The sequence below is a fragment of the Lampetra planeri genome, chromosome 40 (assembly GCF_965212315.1).
Source record: "Lampetra planeri chromosome 40, kcLamPlan1.2.h2, whole genome shotgun sequence".
In the NCBI taxonomy this organism is placed as follows: domain Eukaryota; kingdom Metazoa; phylum Chordata; class Hyperoartia; order Petromyzontiformes; family Petromyzontidae; genus Lampetra; species Lampetra planeri.
The window spans coordinates 3,703,702-3,726,725 of NC_136146.1; the positions used below are offsets into that span (position 1 = coordinate 3,703,702).

The window sequence follows — 23,024 nt, forward strand, 5'->3', positions numbered from 1 at the left end:
GTTTTGCGAGTGTCATTGCAGCATTATTGATGGGCACTTGCGGTGTGTTGAATCTAAGGAGTATGTGTTCATTCATTTTCCGTCACTATTTTTTTTATATCGTCGATGGGGATAATCCATAGCGGTGGAGTGCATATTGCTCGCCAGGCACATTAGCAAACGAACCCCAGACATTATTCACACGTACTGTACGCATTGCATACACACACAAACACACTCAAATACTGACGCGCATGCACACACGCATTCATAAAGCTCACGTACAAAGACAACGATCCCCCGTATCGCCATAACGGACTGTTGGGGCAAGTGCTGTTAGCGAGCACCTATTAAGGCCAACACGGCAAACGAACGGATGGGTGCAACCAACACCACGCCCGACCGCCTTTGTCTCTCTGAGCTCGGATGTTTACACACTGCACCGGGTATACTCATTTAAGGCTGAGTCGACCTAGGTGCGGCCAAGGTATTCGTTCGTGAGCGATGTTGGTTGCGAGCAGGAATCGAACTCGGGTTGTCGTGGTTCGTAGCGCAGTGCGCCAACCACTTCACTACACCTCCCAAGAGGCACACACATAGCCAAAGATGCCCCGTATAGCCTTAACATCGTGCTGGGGCAAGTGCTGTTGGAGCGCACCTAAACCAGACAACACAAACACACAGGCGGCTGCTGCCTGCTGTGATAATTCGTGTGTCTCGCACACACACACACAGACACATACACACACAGCCACATACACACACAGACACATACACACACACAGACACATACACACACACAGACACATACACACACACACACATACACACACACAGACACATACACACATACACACAGACACATACACACACAGACATACACACACACAGACACACACAGACACACACACAGACACACACACACGCAGCCACACACACAGACACATACACACATACACACACAGACACATACACACACAGACACACACACACATACACACACAGACACATACACACATACACACACAGACACATACACACACAGACACAAACACACACACACACACAGACACACACACACATACACACACACAGACACGCAGCCACAGGCAGCCACACACGGAGAGCCACTGCGCAGGGCAGAGCAAGAAAGAAGCACCTGAAGGAAGGAATCCCCCCCACCCCTACCAACCTCATCATCATCCATGCATCTCTCCTCCTCCTCCTCTCGGGGCACAAGCGGACAACACGATCAGCTGAGCGACCATTCTGTCTAAAGCCAAGCGACGTCGCGTAGCAATTATTCGAGATACTTTACGATTGCATTGCGTGCGATATAGCAAAACCCCCCCTCCTCCCGCCCCATCAGCAATCCCCTGCTACCGCCTGGTATTTGTGGAGCGATGCGATACAAATCGTCTTCTGCAGCAGCGTGTGCCGTACGACGATGATGATTATGAGAGCATCCGTCCGCGAGACGGGGAGAAGAGAGACGTGATTCCTGTTGTTAATCGCCGCGGTCGTTAGCCATCGTTTCGGGGGGTGGGGGGGGGGTGCGCGCGCTGCTGAGGCTCTTACCGGTCGTGTTCGGTGCCTGTGTCTCGTGTAAGCGATGCTGTGATTAATATTACTGCTACTACTGCCGCTACTGTTGGGATCGCAGCGTTCCGGCGCGTTGGTCATACGCTGACGTCGGGTGGCCTTAATAGGCGTTCGCTAACATCGCTTGCCACCGCCTCGATACGGTGTGGAACGGCTGGCGTGGCCGGTCTAGGATCATGTCTTTATAGCTGGATCTAGGCGTGCGCTGATGCATGTGCGTTCGTGTGGTCACGGAGGAGTGAGGTTTAATAGGCGCTCGCTGATATTGACTCACCGCCGGCATAGCGAGGGGCTTTTTACGCGGGGCATCGCCGTGGGTGTTTCCTTTTTGCTTCGCTGTCGCTCGGACTGGATGGGTCGCCAGGGCCGTCTGACATAGGCGCTCGCGAACACCGCCTTGCGCATGGACAGCCCCCCGTAGGCGCGCGCGAGAGAGAGAGGGAGAGAGGCCACCGTGCGCTTTTGTGTGACGGTGCAGGGGTGGACGTGGTGTGCGGTTTGTTGGGTGGGCGAGAGTTTTTTTTTCTTGTTGTTGATAAGAGGTGCTCGCCAACAGCACTTTTGCCAACAGTCAACACTGTGTTAGGCTGTACGGGTGGGGTGGGGGGACAATCGTCTTTGTATATAGCTGTACATATATGTTACACGTGTGTGTGTGCGCGCGCGCGCGTGTGTTCTGCACGCCGTTGTAGATAGACAGATATAAGACATCTATAGAGAGAGAGACATCTGTAATGCAGGCACCGCGTGGATCGTTGGAAGAGATCAGCAGGATGGTGGAAGCCCAGGCGAACGTTATTGAGCAACAGCAGCATCGCCTGCAACATCTGGAACGAATCGTTTCTGAATTTCGCATCGCTTGTTCGGCTGGAGACAACAACAGCAGCCCTGCTGATGACGATGATAATGATGGTGACGGTGGTGATGATTGTGCCGCCGCCGCTGCTGCTGCTGATCATGATGAGACTCATGGTGGTGGTGGTGCTGCTGCTACTGATGGAGGAGGTGGTGGTGGTGATAATAACAATGATGATGGCAATGATGATGATGGCGGTGAAGATTCAAGCTGTGCCTTGGTTCACGACGGAGTCGCCCGGAACAGTGCAACCACAGAAAACGCCGCGTTGCCCTCCTTCCAGCGACTTAAACCCGAAAGGTAGGCATGCACAAGTTGGATTACAGCACCGGGTTCATCGTTGCCATTTATTGTGTCGTTATTGTCGGTGCGAAAAGTGCAAATTGAAGGGATCCCATTGTTACCACTCGCTGCATCAGTCTTGAGTGGTCGATACAATCAAGTGCCGCTGTGGGAAGTCGGTCGTAGAAGTATGGATGGTCTGACTCCGGCCACTGTAATGTGTAATGTCCACCACTGCCATGGTATACGGGGGGCGTTTGAAACGGCGAGGATGTTGCGATATCACTTTAATATCAACACATCGGCAGCGGCTTTGTGAGCGTCTAACCATGGACAATTCAGTCCCCAGGAGCAGCGGAAAAGTACAATCGTAGGAATCTTAAACGTTCCTTATAGTGGTGACCTTCTCAAGCAAAGCGGTGTTGTATGACACCTGTTTGCGGTGCTGTGTAAACACGACATCTTGTGTTTATATAGAGCACAGTCGTGAGCATTTCTCCAGGATAAATAAGGATTCTGATTCTGCTTTGTATGTGTGCGTGTCTTTGTGCCTGTGTGTGTGCATAAGCGGGGAGCGGTAGTGTAGCGGTTAGCGCGCTGTAGCGGTTCGCGCAGCCGTCACAGGGGATCTTTGTATCTATCTATCTATATTTGCTTTGTATTAGCAATTGATGTCTATAAAGCGAGTCCCACTTGAGTAATCGAGCAGTAGGCTCCACACCTGCCCATAGGAATGTGGAATTTCCACCGCTGGCTCAGATCTGTAAATGGACACGTTCTCGTTTCGGGAGGGCGGTTTTTCTGAGTGCTGCAGTTTCCTCTCAAACGTTGGCGAATGGAATTGGCTAAACTTGCAAATTACAGAAACCCTCCTTGGAGAGTATCTTGAACACCGTCAGAGGGCTTCGCTGGATAGATAATTAATATGAATAATATAAGTAAAAGTAACTGCAGTTATTATAAAATTATAGAAAACTTTTTTTTTTAATACCATAAGATAATTTCTCTGTAAATAAAAATGCAGCAATGAAACTGAAAACTGATTAAATTAAACTTTTAAAGCAATGATGGCCTTAATTCTCGTAAAGTGACTTTAGTCAGGGCTCAAATTCAGCTGTAGCTGCTCAGCCATTAGCTCTGCAAAATATTATAATTTGAAAATAAGCTGAGCGTTTATTTTAGCGTGCATGGCTATTAGGCCTCACTTTTTCACACCCCAAACTCTTACAAAAGAACAGAGATGATGCTCATTCAGCAATAATGCTTTTTTTTGTTCTTTATCCAAGACGGCCTCACCGGGAAGTTGTTTCATGAAGGTCTTGGCATTGTAATGTCTGACCAATTTATCCTTGAGCATTTACTCTGCATGCGGAAGAAAATTGGGAGTTCGCGGGAAATTACCTGAACAATTTGGGTCATACCAAGGAACCTGTGATGCACTTTTGCTATCCGCGGCTTTGTCTGCAGTTGTCCTTCGATTACTGCAGTTTACGGATTGTGAATGGCATCGCAATCCCCACACTTTCTCTCTCTGTTCGCCTTGTCCACAAGTGTGTTTTTGTGCACTCGCAAGGAATTTTCTAAAACGGCTTGCTTTGTGACTCGCAGATGGCAGTGAGGTGGTGTTTGTTGTTAGGTATCTCCTTTAAGCGCCCTCCCCCACTCTCCAGGCCAGATCACATTACAAAAAAACATTAAAATATGTACGTAGGAATTGTTTTCCATAATAGAGGTGTTTTGGTTTAGGTCACGTGAATATAAATGTGTCGTTAAACCCGCCACCACCCGACATAGCCAACTAATAAGGTTTGGCACGTCAACAAAGCATACCAATTCGTTACACGTTTAGAACACTCCGGCGCGTTGGTGAGTAAACCTATAACATTTATTATTCGATTACGACGTTTAGCCCGCAATTGCAACCAAGCCTCGACACATTTATGGGATCTAACACAAAAACCCTCTTATGGATAATATTGGTCACGAAAGCCTCGGATTTGTTTGCTGATTTTTTTGGTACGTTGAACTACTTTTGGTTTTATAATTATTCGTTGAATGATCGACAAACGTTTTCAAATGAATCAATATCCTGAGAAGTGCCACGCTCCACAATTTCTACACAATTCACCAACCGCGCTCCTGCGTTATGCGGGTGGGAAGGTGAACATTAACAAAGGAAAGTTTGTGCAGCAGAGCCGATATAGGTTTTTTAAGATGGACAAATCAGTTTAGTATTTAATCTTTGCTATACATTACATTCCAATGTTGCCATCGTTTGTCGTGGTAGGGGACAAAGAAAGCATTCTGAGTCTCGGTTTCGGCGTTGTTTCCACCTCGTGTCAGAGCGGCCCCCGACAGAGGATTACGAACCAACACTTGGTTTAATACAGCACCAATCTTATTAGACCTCGCAGCGCTTTGCATACATGTACCCAACCCTTAACAAATAACATTGAATAACACCTTTAACAACAACAAAAATCCCTAAACAAACAGTACTGGACGGAATAAAAACAATTTAAAAGACATAAGATGTGCACGGAGCAGTATGCAAAGTGAAGACAGATGCGATTTAGAGAAGAGACGTCAAAGACTCAGTCGTCACTTCCGCTGGTTGGGATCGCACTCTTTTACATTGCCTGCACACAGTGTTTCTTTGCATGTCAAATCAATCACAGCGAGCATTTCACTTCCCAGAAATGGCATACGCAGAAATTTTTCAACCCAAATTGAATCTAATAGTGCATCTTCTCATTCTTGCGATATTCTTTGGCACGTGTGGTGACGGGTACTGCAAGATCGGACAACGTCCGTCCGGTGTTCGCCGATCTGCATTGGCTTCCGTTTCGCCGAACGGACACATTGATGAGGTTGCACTCGTCAGCACACGACGATCTTGCCACAAAAGAACCAAAATACATCGCTGATCTCGGCAAAGAGCATAAACCATCACGCGAACTCCCACCATCCTTGCAGCGGCTTTTGGCTGGCTATCGAATAAAGACAGCCACTGCTTCACTCGCTTTCGGATGCGCTTCTGCGGCCGTCTGGAATGTTCTCTCGCGATATTAGGAATCCACTGGAGCTATGCACTTTTAAACCAAGATTGAAAAGTAATTTAGTCATAGTTTTTTTTATTTAGTTTGTTGTCCTTTCGCCACACCTGCGATTTAGCACGGTTGGCTACGTACGGTGCGAAAGAAGTTAAGCATACATACGCACTTGATTGTGGAGTGCTCATGAAAACAGCTCCAGCTGAGAACATCAACTCACTGCAGTTAAGAACCCGGTTAAATCATGGGGGAGGATGGTCGGATTTGAAAGCAGGATCTCGGAGGTGCGCTTTCGGTGCTCCGCCACGCACGATATCACCCATCTCCCACTTCACTATTCGGAGTGCACGTGAATGGGGAGCGCAACTGAAGGGTCGTTCAGATGAATTACGTAGAACAAATACATCGCAAAAAAAAAAACACAAACTCGAGCTCAAGAACTCCAAGTAGCCACTCATCCCTTTCGGGAAGGCCGCACGCGTAACGAGGAATTATCACTGCGATTATCGCGAGGACGAACCCATATTACTCTTATATGCCGGTAGGAGAATGAGCGATTACTTTACTTAAACGGTTCACAATGGGCTGTACATTAGTGGCATTTGTTCAATCCATTCTCACCCACTGCAGTAAATGGATGCACGGTCCCGTCTCGTTTGGAACACGCATTAATAAAAAAAACTAACAACTTAAAAAAATTCTCACAATCGAAAGCACAGGTAAAACATCGTACAAATGCCATAGCAAGCGTCGAATGATGAAAATGAAAGGCATTTCTGTTCGTTAATTAAGGCTATGGAGTGCCTTGCAGATGGCAGCACAGCAGGTTGCCTGCTTCCCACTGAGTATGGACGTTGATTGTGTTAGCCTCGCCACACGTCGTGGGTGTTCACCAGGCACCCTGGTTTCCTCCCACGTGCTATGGCACTCGGACACGGCGTCACGGTTTGCGCACCAGACTTGCAATCCAGGGGTCGCCGGTTTGGTTCGATCTCCCGGCGCAGCAGTTTGAAAGGGCGGTGCAGGTCTCTTAAAATTCCCACGCATCTGCCCCACCCAGCAGCGATATAAAAAAACGGGTTCGACGCAGTTTGTCGATCAGCAGCTTGTGTGTGGTGGGGTAAAGTGTGGGTACTCGTAACTCTTCCGAGACATTTGACCAACGTGGAAGAGTAGACCAAATGCCGTCTAGAGGGGCTCTCTAAGATCTCCCGCTGGTGGAGGTCCTTCTGCCAGTCGTGCCACAAGTAAGCAATTGCAGGGCTGCACCTTTGCCTCTTACCTTTACACTCAATGATGGAAATGGACAAATAAATCCTGTAGAGTATTTCAGAGTAGAGTATGTTAGGCTTTTCGAGGTAAGTAAAGAGCTGTTTCATTTGGATCTTGCATTCTCCTGCTAGGGTATGCTGAATGGACAGAAACTCGTAAATGTCTGGCTGGATTAGTTAGCAATTGTTGAAAGATGTGGCCAAGATTTTTTGCGTTTGCAAGTATTTTTTAATCGCTAGACTGTTTCCTATTATCGTATTGTATTTGTTCAAATATTTTTGCATGATGCATTACAACAAAACTGTTTAAACACGCGAGTTTTGAAAAGGAATGTAAAAAAATCCTGTACATATAATTTGGACCACAGGTTACATGAATGGGATCTAGGAGGTGCAGCTCTTTGATATCCACTTCCGTGGGTCATAAAACGATTGCGTCTCCTGACCCGATGCCGTGACAAAATCAGGATGATATTTGGGTGAGATTAACAGAAAAAAAATGTGGCGCGTTAATTTTGCCTCTTCAATTTTCAATATGCTCTCGGTGCCCGTATTCCTTCGGTGCAATTATTTAGTGTTGATTTTCTTAAATACCAACATGACGTCTTTACATTCTGCAAGGTTATATCTATCTATTTATTTACTCTCCAATCACACTTGAACGTAGCTTCTTATGAGCTTCAAAGGGCAACAATAACACCAATCGCTGGTCATTACCGAGCAAAGCTTTGCCCCCTTTTCAGGTTGGCAGTTAAAATGCGAGAGTCGCACCTGGCAGAGAACACACACATGAAGGGTGTAACACTGAAATCGCAGTACAGATGAATTCAAGAACCCATGTGCTGTGCTACGATCTCCTGCGCACCTCAGTCCCACAGCACCTGGTAATTCCAAAGCAGTCACCCATCCTGAGTACTCGCCACGCTCAACTCTGCTTCACTGACAGAATGAGGACTGGGGTGGCAGCAAGCACACACACTGCCCACACACCGAAGGGACATTTACAGCTGACGAAGAAACACTGCCCAAGATGTCACATTGGCTCTGTTTGCGTTTCCATGTTGTGCTGATGTAGATTTTGTTGTTGTTGTTGTATCGAGTTTGCATTTTACGTCCTTGAAGCCACTATAGTTGTATTTCTTTAACCAAAGGGGCCAGATTAAAGTGGTGCTTTCAAAATATGACAATGCAAGATAATATTTGACGGCATGATAGCAATTTATCAATTACTGTCTTGCTGATTCGTGCGTTCGTTTCTCAGTCCGCTTGTGCTGGCGAGAGTCGCGGCGGTAGCAGCAGCAGCTTGCTGAGTAGGTTGGTCCCTGGTGACAGACTCCAGCACTACTACACTATACACTACACTATACACTACTATACACTACTACACTACTATACACTACTACACTATACACTACTACACTATACACTACTACACTATACACTACACTATACACTACTACACTATACACTACTACACTATACACTACTACACTATACACTACTACACTATAGCAGCGTGTTGAGTAGTGGCGGTCCGGACCTCCCTTTCCCTGGCGACAGACTCCAGCACTACTACACTATGCACTACTATATACTACACTACTATACACTACTATACACTATACACTACTATACACAGACTCGAGCTCTCCCTGGGGTAATTCCCAGGCGTTCCGAGGCCAGCCAAGCGACACCGTCCCGCCAGCAGCAGCGTGGTCCTGGGCTGGCCCCGGGGTCTTGGCCCAGTGGGACGTGCTGCTGCTGCTGCTGCCGGTAGAGTTCCAGGGGGAGGCTACCAGGGGGCATCCTTACCCAGGTGCCCGAACCACCTCAACTGACTCCTCTTAATCCGGAGGAGCAGCGGCTCGACTCTGAGGTTCTCCCAGATTATGGAGCTCATCACCCGATCACGGAGAGTGAGCCCGGCAAACCTGCGGATGAACCTCGTTTCGGCCCCATGCACCCGCGGTCTCATCCTGTCGGTCATCTTGCTGATTTGCCACATTCTTTTTCTGCCGAATAATCACCTCCGTAAAGCCAGCACGAGGCGGAACCCTGCGTCGTCCATTAGGTGGCTCTGAGTCGGCCATCAAAATTCCACATTCCTATGGCGGGTGGGATTGCTTCAATATGGCCAGACCGTGTTGCCCGTTGATATGGCGGTACTCGATTATAATAATATCCACGCTTCATCCGGGCTCAATGGCACTCAAGACAATGTTTTTTTTTCTGGTTTCGGTGGGGGGGGGGATCCTGCTGTACTGGGGATGTTTGACCAATTCCATTGTGGGTGAGAGTTTATTGTGTGGCAGGAAACCGGTGAAACTTGAGAACCCACCACACATACGAGCGGGTGGTGATACTCCAAATTTCCAACTCCTGGCATCACCTTAGAGCCCCACGCCTCCAAGATCCGACCATGTCCGTCCAGTGCTCGTCGAGCCGCACTCATTGTCCAATACAACATCGCAGTCGTTACGCACAAATTGCTTGCCGCAAATGAACCACGGACAATACCTTTCTGATCTCGTCCAGGTGACGACGTTAACCATCACGCGAGTCTCGTGGCCAGATCGGATTTGGCCACTTAGATTAGGATGATGTTGATGTTGAGCTCTTGCAGACTTTAGCTCTCAGTCACTGCATTTGCAGCTCCTGCACGATGGAAACTCTCCTCCGGATGCAAATGCCAGCCTAATGTTCCGCAGGCGGTTTGAAGCAGTGGAGGTGTTTGCATAGCAGGATAACCACGTATTGATTCGTCAGGTGTAATTGGTTCTTGGCCAGTCCAAACTTGTTGTTGGTATAGGGAGGTGTGTGCCATGCCTTCTGAAAGATGTCAACACAACCAAGACATATGTCCTCCTACCCCGTACACCCCCCCCCCCCGAGCACTATTATAAGGAATGCAATTTCACGGGAAATAGCCACTTGTTATTGACTTTTTCCTGTTGGCTGCATGACATTATCACAGCACAGGCATTATTGCCTTGAGATCATATTTTCCATATTGACTCGTGTGCTTTTACAAGACAATGCTGTCGCGTGCATTGTATCTATAGGCGCACGCGAATGAATATATATTTAAAAAATGTGCCCATTTTCCCTTTAAATACCGAAATATCAAAGGATAACAATGCTTTTGTTTGTAAGTCAATTTGCAATTGCGCGGAAGTAAATTTTAAAAAAATCGCTATCTTTCAATACAAACCGTCGTCGTTTGGCACTCCACAGGAGCAGTCAGTGGAAATTCCACATTTCTATGACGGGTGGGGGCAGTATCTATAATTTTATCATCTCCGAGTTCCGACCCGGGTTTGAACTCGTGGCCTTTCTGATTGTGAGTCGAGCCCCATCTGGGCGAGGCAGTGAGGCGAGGTGCTATACTCTTAGGTTTTTTCGGTAAAGTCACGTAGGTAAAAAAATTGTAATTAATAAAAGTTAAATATAAAAAGTGTGCCGTTCCTGGCCCTTCCCCCCTCAACCATTATATATACGGGGTAGTATTTCTTGTGATCTCTCATTTACTTGATACAGCTGTCGTGGCTGTGACGGTTCCACCTGAAGACGGAGGCTTGTGTTGCTTCTGAAACGTCGTGAATTTTTTAATTTGTTTTATTTTTAATTTGTTTAATTTTACTTTTATTAATTTATTTTTTTTTTACCTACGTGACTTTACCGAAAAAAAAACCTAAGAGTATGAATCCTTGCAGTCACGAAAGCTTCAAATCTAGGCGAGGTGCTGTTGACGTACGCAGCTCATGGAGAAAGGCTCTTAATATTGCGAGAATCTGTCTTAGTTCTTTGCTGGGTACACTCCGACTTGGTATTCATTGCACACTTAATCACAAACAATCCCTCTTAAAGCCCTCTTGTGGAACCAGAGCCGAAGAACATTGAACAACGTCACACAGCAGTGATCTCGAGTTCTATGCAGACTCGTCCTTAAATGATTGCAACACGACTCCTCCTTTGTCGCCAGTTTTGTCATATTATAAATTTGGGATGTGTGCTATGATGCCACCACACACAGAGGTCTAACCTGTCCCCTATTTTGATGTTTTGTACGATCTTGGACATCCGTTGTACAGTGCGGGAAATGTCGGTAATTCTGTGGAGAAATTAGCGGGCAGCTGTGGCAATTGATTCCCGAAATTAATATAAAAAAAACTGGATCATTAGCGCGCCCTCTTTACATTTTCACATGTCTTAGGCTATGCGGAGAACTTGAGAGAAGTTGCTTAATATAACACAAACGGGTTTTGAACCCAATCAGGAGCTCAATATAGTAGCGAACTTTGGCAAACTCACATCTTACATGGGTAGATTCCGCCTATGTCATCTGGCATCACGACAGCCAATTCTTTTAACAGACCACGCACTCTGCTGACGGAGACCCAGAAGGTGGAAACCGGTCCAAGGGTTGCTTGCTTCATAAGCATGCGTGTGTGAAAGGGTCGTTTCACAAGGGACTCACTCGATTGCAAGTAGCATGGCAGACCCCAGCTTATTTAATTATAAAGACACAGTGCGGTAATGACATTTATGCACAGAATGCTCACCGAGTCTTAAGACTGCCTGGGATTTTTGACCAATTCCACATTGTAAAATCTTTTCTCGAGTCGTTTAATGCCATGAGCGTATTGGTAAACAAAAACGAATTAGGTCCCTTTTTTAAAGCACGGTAATCATGATATGAATTCATATACAGTACATTATATCTATATATATAAAAAAAATCATAAATAAATCTAACACCAATCCAAAAATCCGGTGCATGATCATTTGCAAACAACTTTCAGCAATTCACGTGGCAATTCTCATCATCGGCCAGGATCGGATCCACTGCTGAAGGCCTCAGCCAAGCGCGGGCGTGAGCTCTCTCCATCCTGCGATGCAACAAATCCATCGCAGGGCACCTGCACACGAACCCATCTCATCGCTCCATCTCATCGCTCGCCGTACACCCCTTCCGCCGCGTTCCTAATTGACACTCGGAGCAACAACAACAACAACAATGACGGCATTGACAACGGCTGATTTTTTTTCTTTTTCCCGGTAGCGTGCTGTGTGCATGTGTCCGTATAACCCCTTCGACGCCCTGTCTGGAGCTATATACAGCACCGGCGGCGTTGCAGTCAATGAAAGGTTGAGGTGAGCCTGTGGTTAGTATGCATGGCCTGTGTTCGGAGATGCTGTTTGCAAGCTGTCTAGAAAATGTTTGAGGTTTCGGTGGCTGCGACACTATGACTTGAGGCTTTAATTTGGCATTCTCAGCTAAGTGCCCGGATACACTTTACTATTTAAGGGATTTCGCTGCCATTTTTTTCACCCAATTATGCGATTAGTCTCGGGCCACAAGAGCGAATGAAGGGACTCGCTCATTTGCCGAGTGGCCCAGTGACCGTAATGACCGAGCCGGATCGACCGAGCCACCGCCAACGGGGGGTGACTCTGCTGCTTGGTTGAAATCTCCGGCTCCAGCCGCCCGTGACCTAAAAACCGGCTTCTCTTAAGCACGGTCGGGTTTGAAGGTCCTCAGCTCCGGTGTCCAATAACCCCCATAAAAAAATGTTCTATATCATTTAAAATTCGTGGGGTTGTTTTTAACCCGATTTAGTCTGGCCCAGCTCTTGATCGATCAATTTGGTAGAATGCACCGAAACTTAATTCACGTTGCTGTGAGAGATGTGGGCGGGGGTGGGGTGGGGTGGGGGCACTGCCAGCATTTCCCACGATCAATGATTTTGATTCATGCCACCACTTTTGAGTGGCGCGGCGACTCTCGTCTGCAAACAAAAATATAATACCGGTGAATAAAATGTATCCGAAAATGTTTAATCTGTCGGAGTTGTTTGACCATACTTCACCACATTTGGTAGTGGTGATGTTAGCCGTGGCCAGGAATAAAACTTGGGTGACCGGCTTCGTAGTGCAGCTAGCTAAGGACGGTGATTATCGGGGCTTATTCTGCGCAGGATTCACACTCCCCAGGATCTCGGCGGTGATGGGTTCGTAGTGATGGCTCCTGATGGCCATGTACGGGCACAGTGCTGGAGGCTATTGGGGGGGGGGGGGGGGTCCTAAGATCCTGTCACTTTTGTTAAATGTTGAACCAAGGTCCTATCTGCACTGCAGACATTAATGATCCTGTGACGGTCTTTGATAAAAGCTGCAAGGGCTTATATGCTTTATTCATCTGGCAAAAAAAATATTCCTTATTCTGGCTCCATAATGAGATCTTTGTCCAGGGCAAATTCCTAGACATTTAATTATTTCTGCAGTCATGGGTAGACATATCAATTTGTTTGCATTGCTACCGTTCTGTTTCGTGTGATTGTTCGCTAAGTTGCTGTCCTACCTTCTTATCCACGTCGTGTTAGTCCTGAAAGTTTGTTTTCTTACCATACTTCAATGCGATGTGGAAACAGAGCCAAAGAACATTGAAAAACGTCACGGTGCAGTGAATCCCAGTTCTTTGCAAACTCGTCGTTAGATTTTTTTGTAAGACCCGTCATGTTTTGCCACCTTTGCCACGGGACCATATTACAGATTTGGGATATTGTGCTATGATGCCACCCACGTTCGATATTTCGTACCGTCTTGGACATCCGTCATACGACGCGGGAAGTATGTCGGCAATTCTGCGTGGAAAATTACGGGCCGTTTGTTTGTGGCAATAGGATCCAAAATTAATATTTAAAAAAATGACTCATTAGTGTGCGCTTTTAACATTGTCACGTGTAAAATTTCCATGTAAAGCTTTCGTGACTGCAGGGATTCATATTCTTGGTCCTTTCGGTAAAGTCACGTAGATGGGAAATAATAAAATAATGCTACTGCTTTACTTATTTTATTATTTCCCTTCTACGTGACTTTACCGAAGGAACCAAGAACATTTTCACGTGTGTTACGCTGTGTGGATGGATGACTTGTGAGCAATTGCTTAATATCATGTAAATGTTTCGTGGCTTGGTGAAGGGAGGTTGGGGTGGGGGTGGTGAGGAGGTGGCGAAGGGGGTGGCGCAATAGATGGTGAGGAGGTGGTGAGGGGCATGCTCAGTAATGGCTCAGACATCGCTCACACTAACTTCGTCTTTGTCCAAATGAGGTTCATATCAATGCATGCCGGTGCCGCGGGCAGTCAACGGCGTGTGCTCGCTGGATGGACTCGTCCCCGTCATGTAAATGTGGAAATTGCACCACTGGCTCAACACTTCCAACAGACGTGAACAGCAGTCCCCCCGTGTTCCTTTTGAGCAGTGAGATGCTTTGATTTCATTTTTGGCACATGCTCAATACGGTAGAATGACCCCAAATGTAATGTCTCGTTTTAGATACGTGAGAAATAAGAGCACCGTTAGCTTTGTTCGCTGTCAATGTGTCCTCCTCGCTCCAACAACCATGGGAAAGAGCTCATCTTCTTCTCTACAGCCCCGAGCCAGCGGTGGGAATTCCACATTTCTCTGGCGGGGTGCAGTCTTTTCCTTAAATAAAAAAATCACTGTTGATTTCCCGAAAAGTGGTGTGTGCGCGCACGGGCTTGTGTGTGTGTGTACTGTATGCGACGTAAACGAATGTAGAACGCAGGCAGTGTGGGCATTAAATTAAACGTGAAGTTTTGCTTGGAGCCAGAAACATCTGCATTACACGAGGAGAAACACGGGATTTGTGGGAGCAAATCCGACGCGATTGAGATTTAATGTCGAATTGGAAATGCTTAGAAGACGTCGGCTGATGAGCCGTTTGCGTGGCCTAACTCCGTCCACATCTGTCGAAATAAATGCCCCTAGATCTGCCCGGCATGAAATAAGTAACCCCCCCCCCCCCCACCACCAATCTACCATACCGCCATCGTCCGCACGTTCGCACTTTCGCTTGCCGATGCCAAACTTGGTAGCCGTCCTCGCGTCTCTGTTCGTCTTTGCCTACCCGGCAGCCGAAATCTCGCCACAACACTGCGGTGTGTCGTGTGTAGTTTTGCTCATGTGTGGAAGTTTGGTTCATCTCTCTCGTTGGGAAGTTTGATTCATCTCCCATTGGGAAGTTGGTTCATCTCTCTCGTTGGGAAGTTTGATTCATCTCCCATTGGGAAGTTGATTCATCTCTCGTTGGGAAATTTTATTAATCTCTTGTTTGGAAATTTGATTTATCTCTCGTTTGGAAGTTGGTTCATCTGTTCATGCACGTGTGTTCTCAAGCCGTGTTCACAGCAGGTCGGTCGGTTGCATGACGCAAATCTCATTCAATATCGCGCAACTGAATCATTGCCTGCAACTGCTTTGTCCACTTCTGAGCAAGTGGTTGCACGACGACGAGGACATTCAATTCATCATCGCAAATGTGCGCCACGTGATAGGGAAAAAAATGGTCGCTGTGAATCTCTGAGCGGATCGACTGGAAGTACAATAATCCTCTGCTGTGAGAACATGGTTGTGCAACTGATTACAATTGGTTGCTCCAGAGATATGTAAGCACATAAATATGATTTGGTTGCATGCAACCAAGTTGTGCGACTATTTATTCACAGGTGTGGACCTGGCTTAGGGACTACATCCTGGTCGAGGAATATTCAACTCGTCCACTCCCACTAAGATGGCCATTGCACTATGGGCATTGCGAGCATTCGTGCGACATCAGAGCTGGCATAAGAGTGATACTATTATATTAGCGAGCAGTCGTTGGCTTTGTCTGATTTCATATTGGCTTTATCATCGTACTCGACAGGAGGGGATTTACTTGCTGCACTGATGGTGATGAACATATATTTGCAATTGTTTAGCCCGGGACTTAATCAACGTAGAACTTCAGGCTCTTTCCCCGGTGACTAAAATCAATCAACTTCTGGCTTGTACGTTTTTTTGCGTGCCAAGATAAAAAATAAATAAAAAAAAAGATAGGTTTTCTTCAGGTTTTGAGATGCTGTTTCTGGTTATGAGAAACTGAAGTTTAGCCAGATCTACCCAGGTTGGCGAGCAGTGAACTAATTCCACACCCGGCACAGCCCACATTCAGTCTACCTTGTGGGGTTGTCGTTGCCCCGACTGCTCCAGTCTACCAGCGACCTGGACGATAGTCAGTGAGAACATCAAGTTTAAGTTAATTTATTAGGTATATCCCTGTGAGCCATTCCGCACTTGAATCGGGTGCAACCGCAACAAACAAAAAACAAAAACATGAACAAAAAACATCTTAAAGCGACTATGTGACTGAGTGCAAACAGAAAATACAAGAAAAGACAGCAAAATATTGCAGAAAAAGCACCGTACACAAAAATGTGCAAAATCCCAGTGGGATACAAGTCAAACAACAACAACCACAAGACAACTTAGATTAAGGCCATCAGTCTAACTCTGTACTACAACAAACAAACATGGCCAAACCAAAAAACGTGTCGAAAATCACCAAAATAAATCCATTAGAGCAATGAAACAGTGATCATAGGAACTGTGACCGAATGTTCACAATGAACGACATAAACAACATGTACCACCAAACTCTGCAGCCATAGCTGGCTGCATGAGTCACACCACAACAGCAGGAGCATCAGTCGGAGTATCAATATTTTTCAATGCACCTTTAAGATCAGCGCACTAAATCAAAACACAGATCATCATACTTTGCAGCGATCATCCGGAGCGAAACATTTGTATTTTAGGCCACTAAATTGCGGTGGCGGCTAGGGGTGTACAACTCCTCTAGAGAAGTTCTGAGTGAAGATCTCATAGGTAGCGATTCAAGAACATGACGCCCTAGTAAAAAGTACGTTGCATTACACTGTATATTCGATTTCTAGATTGACTGTATTGAAAGATAATCTTTGATACTTTTCTATAACCTTCGTTGCAAGATATTAGTGTTCAACTAAGGCAATAGATTAGCATAGCGAAATACCAAATATTAAATACCGCCATGGTCATCGCATCATAAAGTGTTGCCCAATAAAGGCATCGGTTCAACACACATTCCGTACATTATTAATACCCACGTAACATATTGCTCTATCGTACAATATAGGCATGCTGCCTATTTGTCTAATATCACAGCACGCGGTATTTTTCAACATAGCCAAAAGCCTGATGTTGCTTCTATGACAAATCAGTGCTTAATATAACCCATGCATTACAGTTGTCTGGCTGATAAATCTGTTGCTCGATATAGCAACATCTTGCCACGGTCTGCATCTGAGTGCATTGCTCAATATAACCAATGCATTACCGTCGCCTGCTTCACAATACATTCGGCAAAACATCCGTATTCGTTTATTGTCGCATTGCATTTAATTAAGATGCGTCACCGATGCCCTGCCATTTGTTTATTATATCCCACTGTTCATTTCACTTGTTCGGTTCAGTCCGTCGAGAAACGACGCCGTCTCTGTTGCACGAAGGGATGCCCAGCATCGGGCAGTATCTGAGCGGTGCTGATAGGTGTCCGTATGGTGTCACCGTTATCGTGGCAAGTATCACGAGAACAGATCAGGAATGCCTCCGATCTGCCAGGGATTTGTTCAATGTGGCTCGGACACGGTTATGTGGTTCTTAATAGAATAATGCGTCTGGTTTCGTGCAATATATACACACCATGAGTTGTGTTTTATTGTTATTATTATGATGACGATGATTGTTACAGATGAGTGTGGGATGCTGTTTACGATTAAAAGAGTAATAATTATATCGTTCTCATTTTGCTTTTCATTCCCATGCCCTCTGCTCGCAACTGACACATCTGTTACTGCTGATGGATCATCCCTTTATACGTCCTTTGGATTTAATTGCGTGCACAGATGCATGATAAAGCAGGATATATGTGGCATGGGATGGAGAGCAGAATACATGGGCAATGGGAGAGAGAGGTGGCTTGTAGATTAACCATTGCATCCATCCTGAGGTGTGAGTTTGCGTTTCTGTGCATGGGTGGGGAGCGGTGGCGTAGTGGGTAGCGCGCTGCGAACCCGGCCACCCGAGTTCGATTCCCGCTCACGACCAACGCTGGTGACGATTATCTGAACCGGTCCTGGGCTTCCCCTAGGTCTACTCAGCCTTAAATGAGTACCTGGAGCAGTGTGTAAACAACGGCACAAAGGCGGCTGGGCGTGGTGTTGGCTACCCACCCCCTCGTGTGCCATACCGGCCTTCATCGGTGCTACTCGCTAACAGCACTTTCCCCAACAGTCTCTTTAAAGCTGTACCGGAGATCTTCATGTTTTTTGTGTCTGTGTGTCAGTGTATCTGTACCAGCGGTGTCAAGATCGGCGTCTGTGGGGAAGGCTCGTGTAGGACGCTATTTGGCAGTTGGATGCAGTCACCCTCCAAAAACAATGGAGGGCGGAAGAGCAACGCTCACAACAACGAGTCGAGCGGCAGGCGGCTAAGATGCGGCAACTTGGCGCAGTAGGGGGTTTAGCTGGTGCATCGACAGGTCATCTCAGTCGGCCAACCCATGGCACCCGGGTCTGTCCCGAGACCTCCTGTCAGCGAGCCTTTGACCCTTCATGTGGCCTCAGTGCACCTGGCCTGGCACAGGTGACGTCACCGCCACTTAGTGGCGAAAGGTGGATATTGTTATTGTATTGTGTATCTTTGTATATGCATGTGGTTGTGTTATCTTCCTGGATGTTTGTGTAAATCTGTGTTTGTGTAAATCTGTGTTTGTGTGTCCATGTTTTGTTGGCATATTTGCATCAACCCTCATGTGGTGTCAGCGATTGGGGCATTGCATCACAATCACTGCAGCTAGGTTCAATTCTTGACCGTGGCTGAAGAAGTAATTGATCTAGCTTGAGTCCGGCCTTAAATTACTACCTTGATGCAGTATGTGACAACCCCCAACACTGGGGAGATGAAGGCAGTCAGGCATGAGGTTGGCCTTGCCATCCTATCACGTGCCACATCGGCCTTAACAAGTGCTCGCTGGCAGCACCTTCCATAGCAATTTCTCTGTGGCTTCTCGCACGATAAAGCTTTGAAGGGAACCTTGGTCATATAAATTAATTCTGTAATATGCCAGTGCATCCGTGTGTACGTGTGGTATGTATCTTTTTGTGCGTGTGGGGAGCTCGCTGACAGCACTTGCCTCGACATTCTTTCAAGGCTATATGTAGGGGGGATCTTTTTCTTTGTTTGTCTGGGGGGGGGGGGGGGGGCTGCGATGTAATGGTGAAGTGTTATGAAGCGAGCAACCCGAGTTCGATTCCAAGCCAAGGAAAATACCAAATGTTGTGCAATATCTGACCTTCTCCTGGGCCTCTCCTTATTCGACTCGGATTGAAATGAGTACCTGGCGCAGCCTGAAAATATTCATACCTGGTAGACAAAGCCGGCTAGGGTGTGGTGCTGGCCAAATCGCGTCCCTCCTTAATAAGAGCCCAAGCCTACTCGGTGCATCCTTTGTCTGTACGTTGAATTTCTTTCGCACCGTACGTAGGCAACCTTGCTAATCCGAGGTGCGGGAAAGGACCACGAACTAAGGAACTCTAGGCGATATTAATGGCATTTACGTGAGAAAGTTTTAGCTTCATGTAATTAGCAAACTCATTACGTTTAGGGCTGTGACATGGGGAACGGGGTTTCTCACCCTCGCAGGCAACGCCTCGCGGGGCGTTTAACATTCGCGCGACGAAGTAAGTCTCGGTGGTGTTAAGCTGGGGGTCGGTAGCATGAAATGCCCCACAATCTCCCGCCTCCACAGCTACCATGGTCATGACCCCCCCCCCCACCCCCGACCATTCCAGCCGCGTTCATCACCGCAGCGAACACTCGCGGTGAGCGTTTTTCTCTTCCCCGCGACGTGGCGATTGCCGCTGCCCGTACATCTCGCGCGGGTCCAGATTTTACTTTGAAACGACAAACGAATCGCGGGAACGGGCCGGATCGCCGCCGATCGTTTGCGCGCCGACGCGCGTATAGCATAGTAGCAATAATAATAATAATGCCTTCGGGGGGAAAACAAGTGCACTCGCTCATGTTGCGTTGTCTTGGCAGGAGTAGATGGGGGGCGGGAGGATGGGGAAGGGGGGGGGGGGGCGGTGGGCGAGGGGGGGGGGTGTGGGGGCCTTGATCGTCTGCGGTGCTGTGTGACCACCGTCATTGGAAGCTGCCGGAGAAAACCGCAGAGAAGCGACTCCGATCTCACCACGCGACACGCCAGTCCCGGGCGTGCGGGCGTGCGTGGTGCCGTTACGCTTGCGCAGCGGTCATCGATAAGTGCCAGGGCTCGCTCGTTGATGCAGTGAAGCCGCGTCCTCATCGCGAACTGATGACGCTGGCGTTGTGGTCCTCTCTGGTGGCCACCTTCGTCGATTCCTGATTGTCCCCACACCCCCCCCACACCCCCCCCCACATCCTCAGGGCCCGTTAGGCATTGAGCACAAGTCAACAAGTCAGCCGCGGGTTTTTGTGTTCTATGGTGAAACTGCTTCCCGTCATAGGAATGCGGAGTTGGCATTCATGGCTCGGGTGCGACCAACAGAGAAGAGGGTTTCAGCTGTGTTTGTTTGGTCAGGGATCTACTTTGTTGTTGTTTACATCCGTCCGTCTGTAGCATAACTCTTGTAGCGATAATGAAGTGTTTACTGAAATCTCGGACAGAGTTTCACTGCGCTTAGGGACTTACCGAAGAGAAAACTGGCCACATTGATCGGTAGTTTGGCCAAAAAATTTAAACCATGAAAAAAGCACGGCCTCATTTAAATTCAAATCTTGCCATTTGGTGTGTCATCTTGCAAGAGAGTGCATCACCCCGTGTGTTGGTGGAAAAGCAAAGCGACATCGCAGAACCACCGAAGTCCCTTCAAGTGACCTCATCCCCACGTGCCCTGCTTGAAAGATTTCCGCCGCATGTCTGTCGGCACCGAACGTTTGAAATTCTTCGAGCTGCAATGTAGCGTCTTTTGGGTGAAAAGTCACATTTTTTTTCACGATCGAGTGTTTACTTATTTTTTGTTGTTGCTGCTCTGTCATCGGCGTGACGGCACCCCCGGAACCTTTGGCACGCTTCACTCGAGAACCCAGTTTCGTTCACGGGCGGCTGAACCCCGACTCGAACACAGGTTCCCAGCGATGCTGGCCCAGTGCTTGGACCCCTCCCCCCACTCCCAACCCCCCCACCACCATACCCCCTCCACCCCCCCCGCCAAGCCTCCTCTGAAATTCTAATTCCTCCTTCCCTCCGTGTCTCTGAATCCCGACGAAAGTAATTTGCGAAAGGTCCGTGGCAAATGCGCCAAAAGCCACAGATGGGAAGCGTGTTGGGGGGGGGGGGCTGTAATCTTTCCGCAAAGCCCTCCTTGGAGAAGAGCCAGTATTTGGGGGGGGGGGGGGGGCATAACCCTTAGGCATCTGGGGGAAGAGCAAGCAGTGGTCCGGACAGCCGTGCGTTTGTTTTGGCAGAAGGAGTTGACGTTTTCTCCACATGACGCTGACCTTCGCGTGCGGGCTGCGTAATAAGAGTGACTTCGGTGTGCGCGTGTGAAGGATCGAGGTGGTGCCTGCCGATTAGGTGTGTGCATGGGTAGGTGCGTGGGTACGTCCGCGTGTGTGTGTGCGCGCGTGTGGTTGTGTGTGTGTGTGTGAAAGTCGTGGGGAGCGGGTGTGTGGCGGTTAGCGCTACGCTGCGCTATGAACCAGGCCACCCCGAATTCGATTCCTGCTCATGGCCAACGCCAGTGACGGTTACCTGAACCGGTGCTGGGGCTCCCCTAGGTCGACTCGGCCTCAAATGAGTACCTGGCGTGGTGTGTATACATCGCCAGTAGGGAGACAAAGGCGGCCGGTCATAGTGCAGGCCACCCTCCCCCTCGTGTGCCGTGCCGGCCTTTATAGGTTCTCGCTGACGGCACTTGCTCCAACAGTCTGTTAAGGCTACACGGGGGGATCTTTGTCTTTGCTTCGTGGGTGAAAGCAACAGGAAAGATTTGGTTTGGTGCATATTCTACAGTGCTTTTAGACAGCACCGCGAGTATTCTGCTATACAAACAAATACTCTGGCCACGTGACGCAGTGGCTCGGGTAAAGGGCTGCCCGGTTAGTATTTGTTAGTGGTGTATTAATATTAATACGGCACTCAAGTCATTGCGTTTTGTGTGTAGTTCTCCCCTTGTCTGACATTGTGAGATGGTCCTCTTCCCATGATAGGTCTTGTTTGTTATTTTTTTATAGCTCAGAGATGGCGACGCTATGAGAGTGCTCGGCTCGCGAGCGGAAGGTCCGCGAGTCCAAATCCATGTCCTGCGAGGGACCGACTCTCGCCCCATTATCTCCACCCCCTGGTGAGGTCGATATAAAGGGGGTTCCGGACCATTCGTGTGGGGCAGTCCAACAGTGGTCTGTCTGAAAAGAAACGAAAGACTCAACATTTGTGTCTGTTTTACCAGGTAAGGCTCACCGAGTTTTATATACAGCTGTTTTTTTTTCAGAAGTCACCGAGCCACAAATGACATTTGAACAAGTGGCTTATCATCACGTGGGAAGTTACAGCAGCCAAACGCACTTAATGTGGATGGGAAAACCCGGAGGAGCTGGAGTAAAATCCACGCGACCGCTTTGAGAGCGAGAAAGAGAAATGCAAGCTCCAAATATACAGCAGCAGGCATCAGAGTTGGGATCGAACCCACGGCCTCCTGTATACCATGCGAGGCAGTTAACATCTCACCACCATGGAAATGTGGAATTTTTACCACTGTTTCCGAGATACTGATGGAGAAAATAATCACCGCTCCAATATTTGTTTGAACAGGAAGACGCTTTTACACTTTGAATAGTTGTATTTTATTTATTTATTTTTTTATGCGTGACCGTTTGCAACAATCGAGCGAGGTTCGAAACCCTCCCCACCTTCCATCGCCTCTGTCCGCCCAGCAGCTCGCATGCATGCAGGTCCGGTGTGGTGGTGGGGTAAAGTGTGGGTATTCCCCCCTTCTTCCAAGTCATCTGGCCAGGATGAGAGAGCAGGCCAGACAGATAACCCCTTTATAGTGGGAGG

The 23,024-nt window shown here is 47.8% G+C and overlaps 1 protein-coding gene across 1 annotated transcript in view; it reads left to right on the forward strand.

The window, feature by feature from the left end:
* The first annotated feature begins 1,571 nt into the window (after nucleotides 1-1,571).
* Nucleotides 1,572-23,024, forward strand: part of LOC144731737 (uncharacterized) — an 81,416-nt gene continuing 59,963 nt past the window's right edge. The window contains exon 1 of the mRNA XM_078612944.1: nucleotides 1,572-2,737. Coding sequence (XP_078469070.1) covers nucleotides 2,316-2,737 — 422 coding nt within the window. The 5' untranslated portion in view covers nucleotides 1,572-2,315. The remainder of the gene's footprint in view (nucleotides 2,738-23,024) is intronic.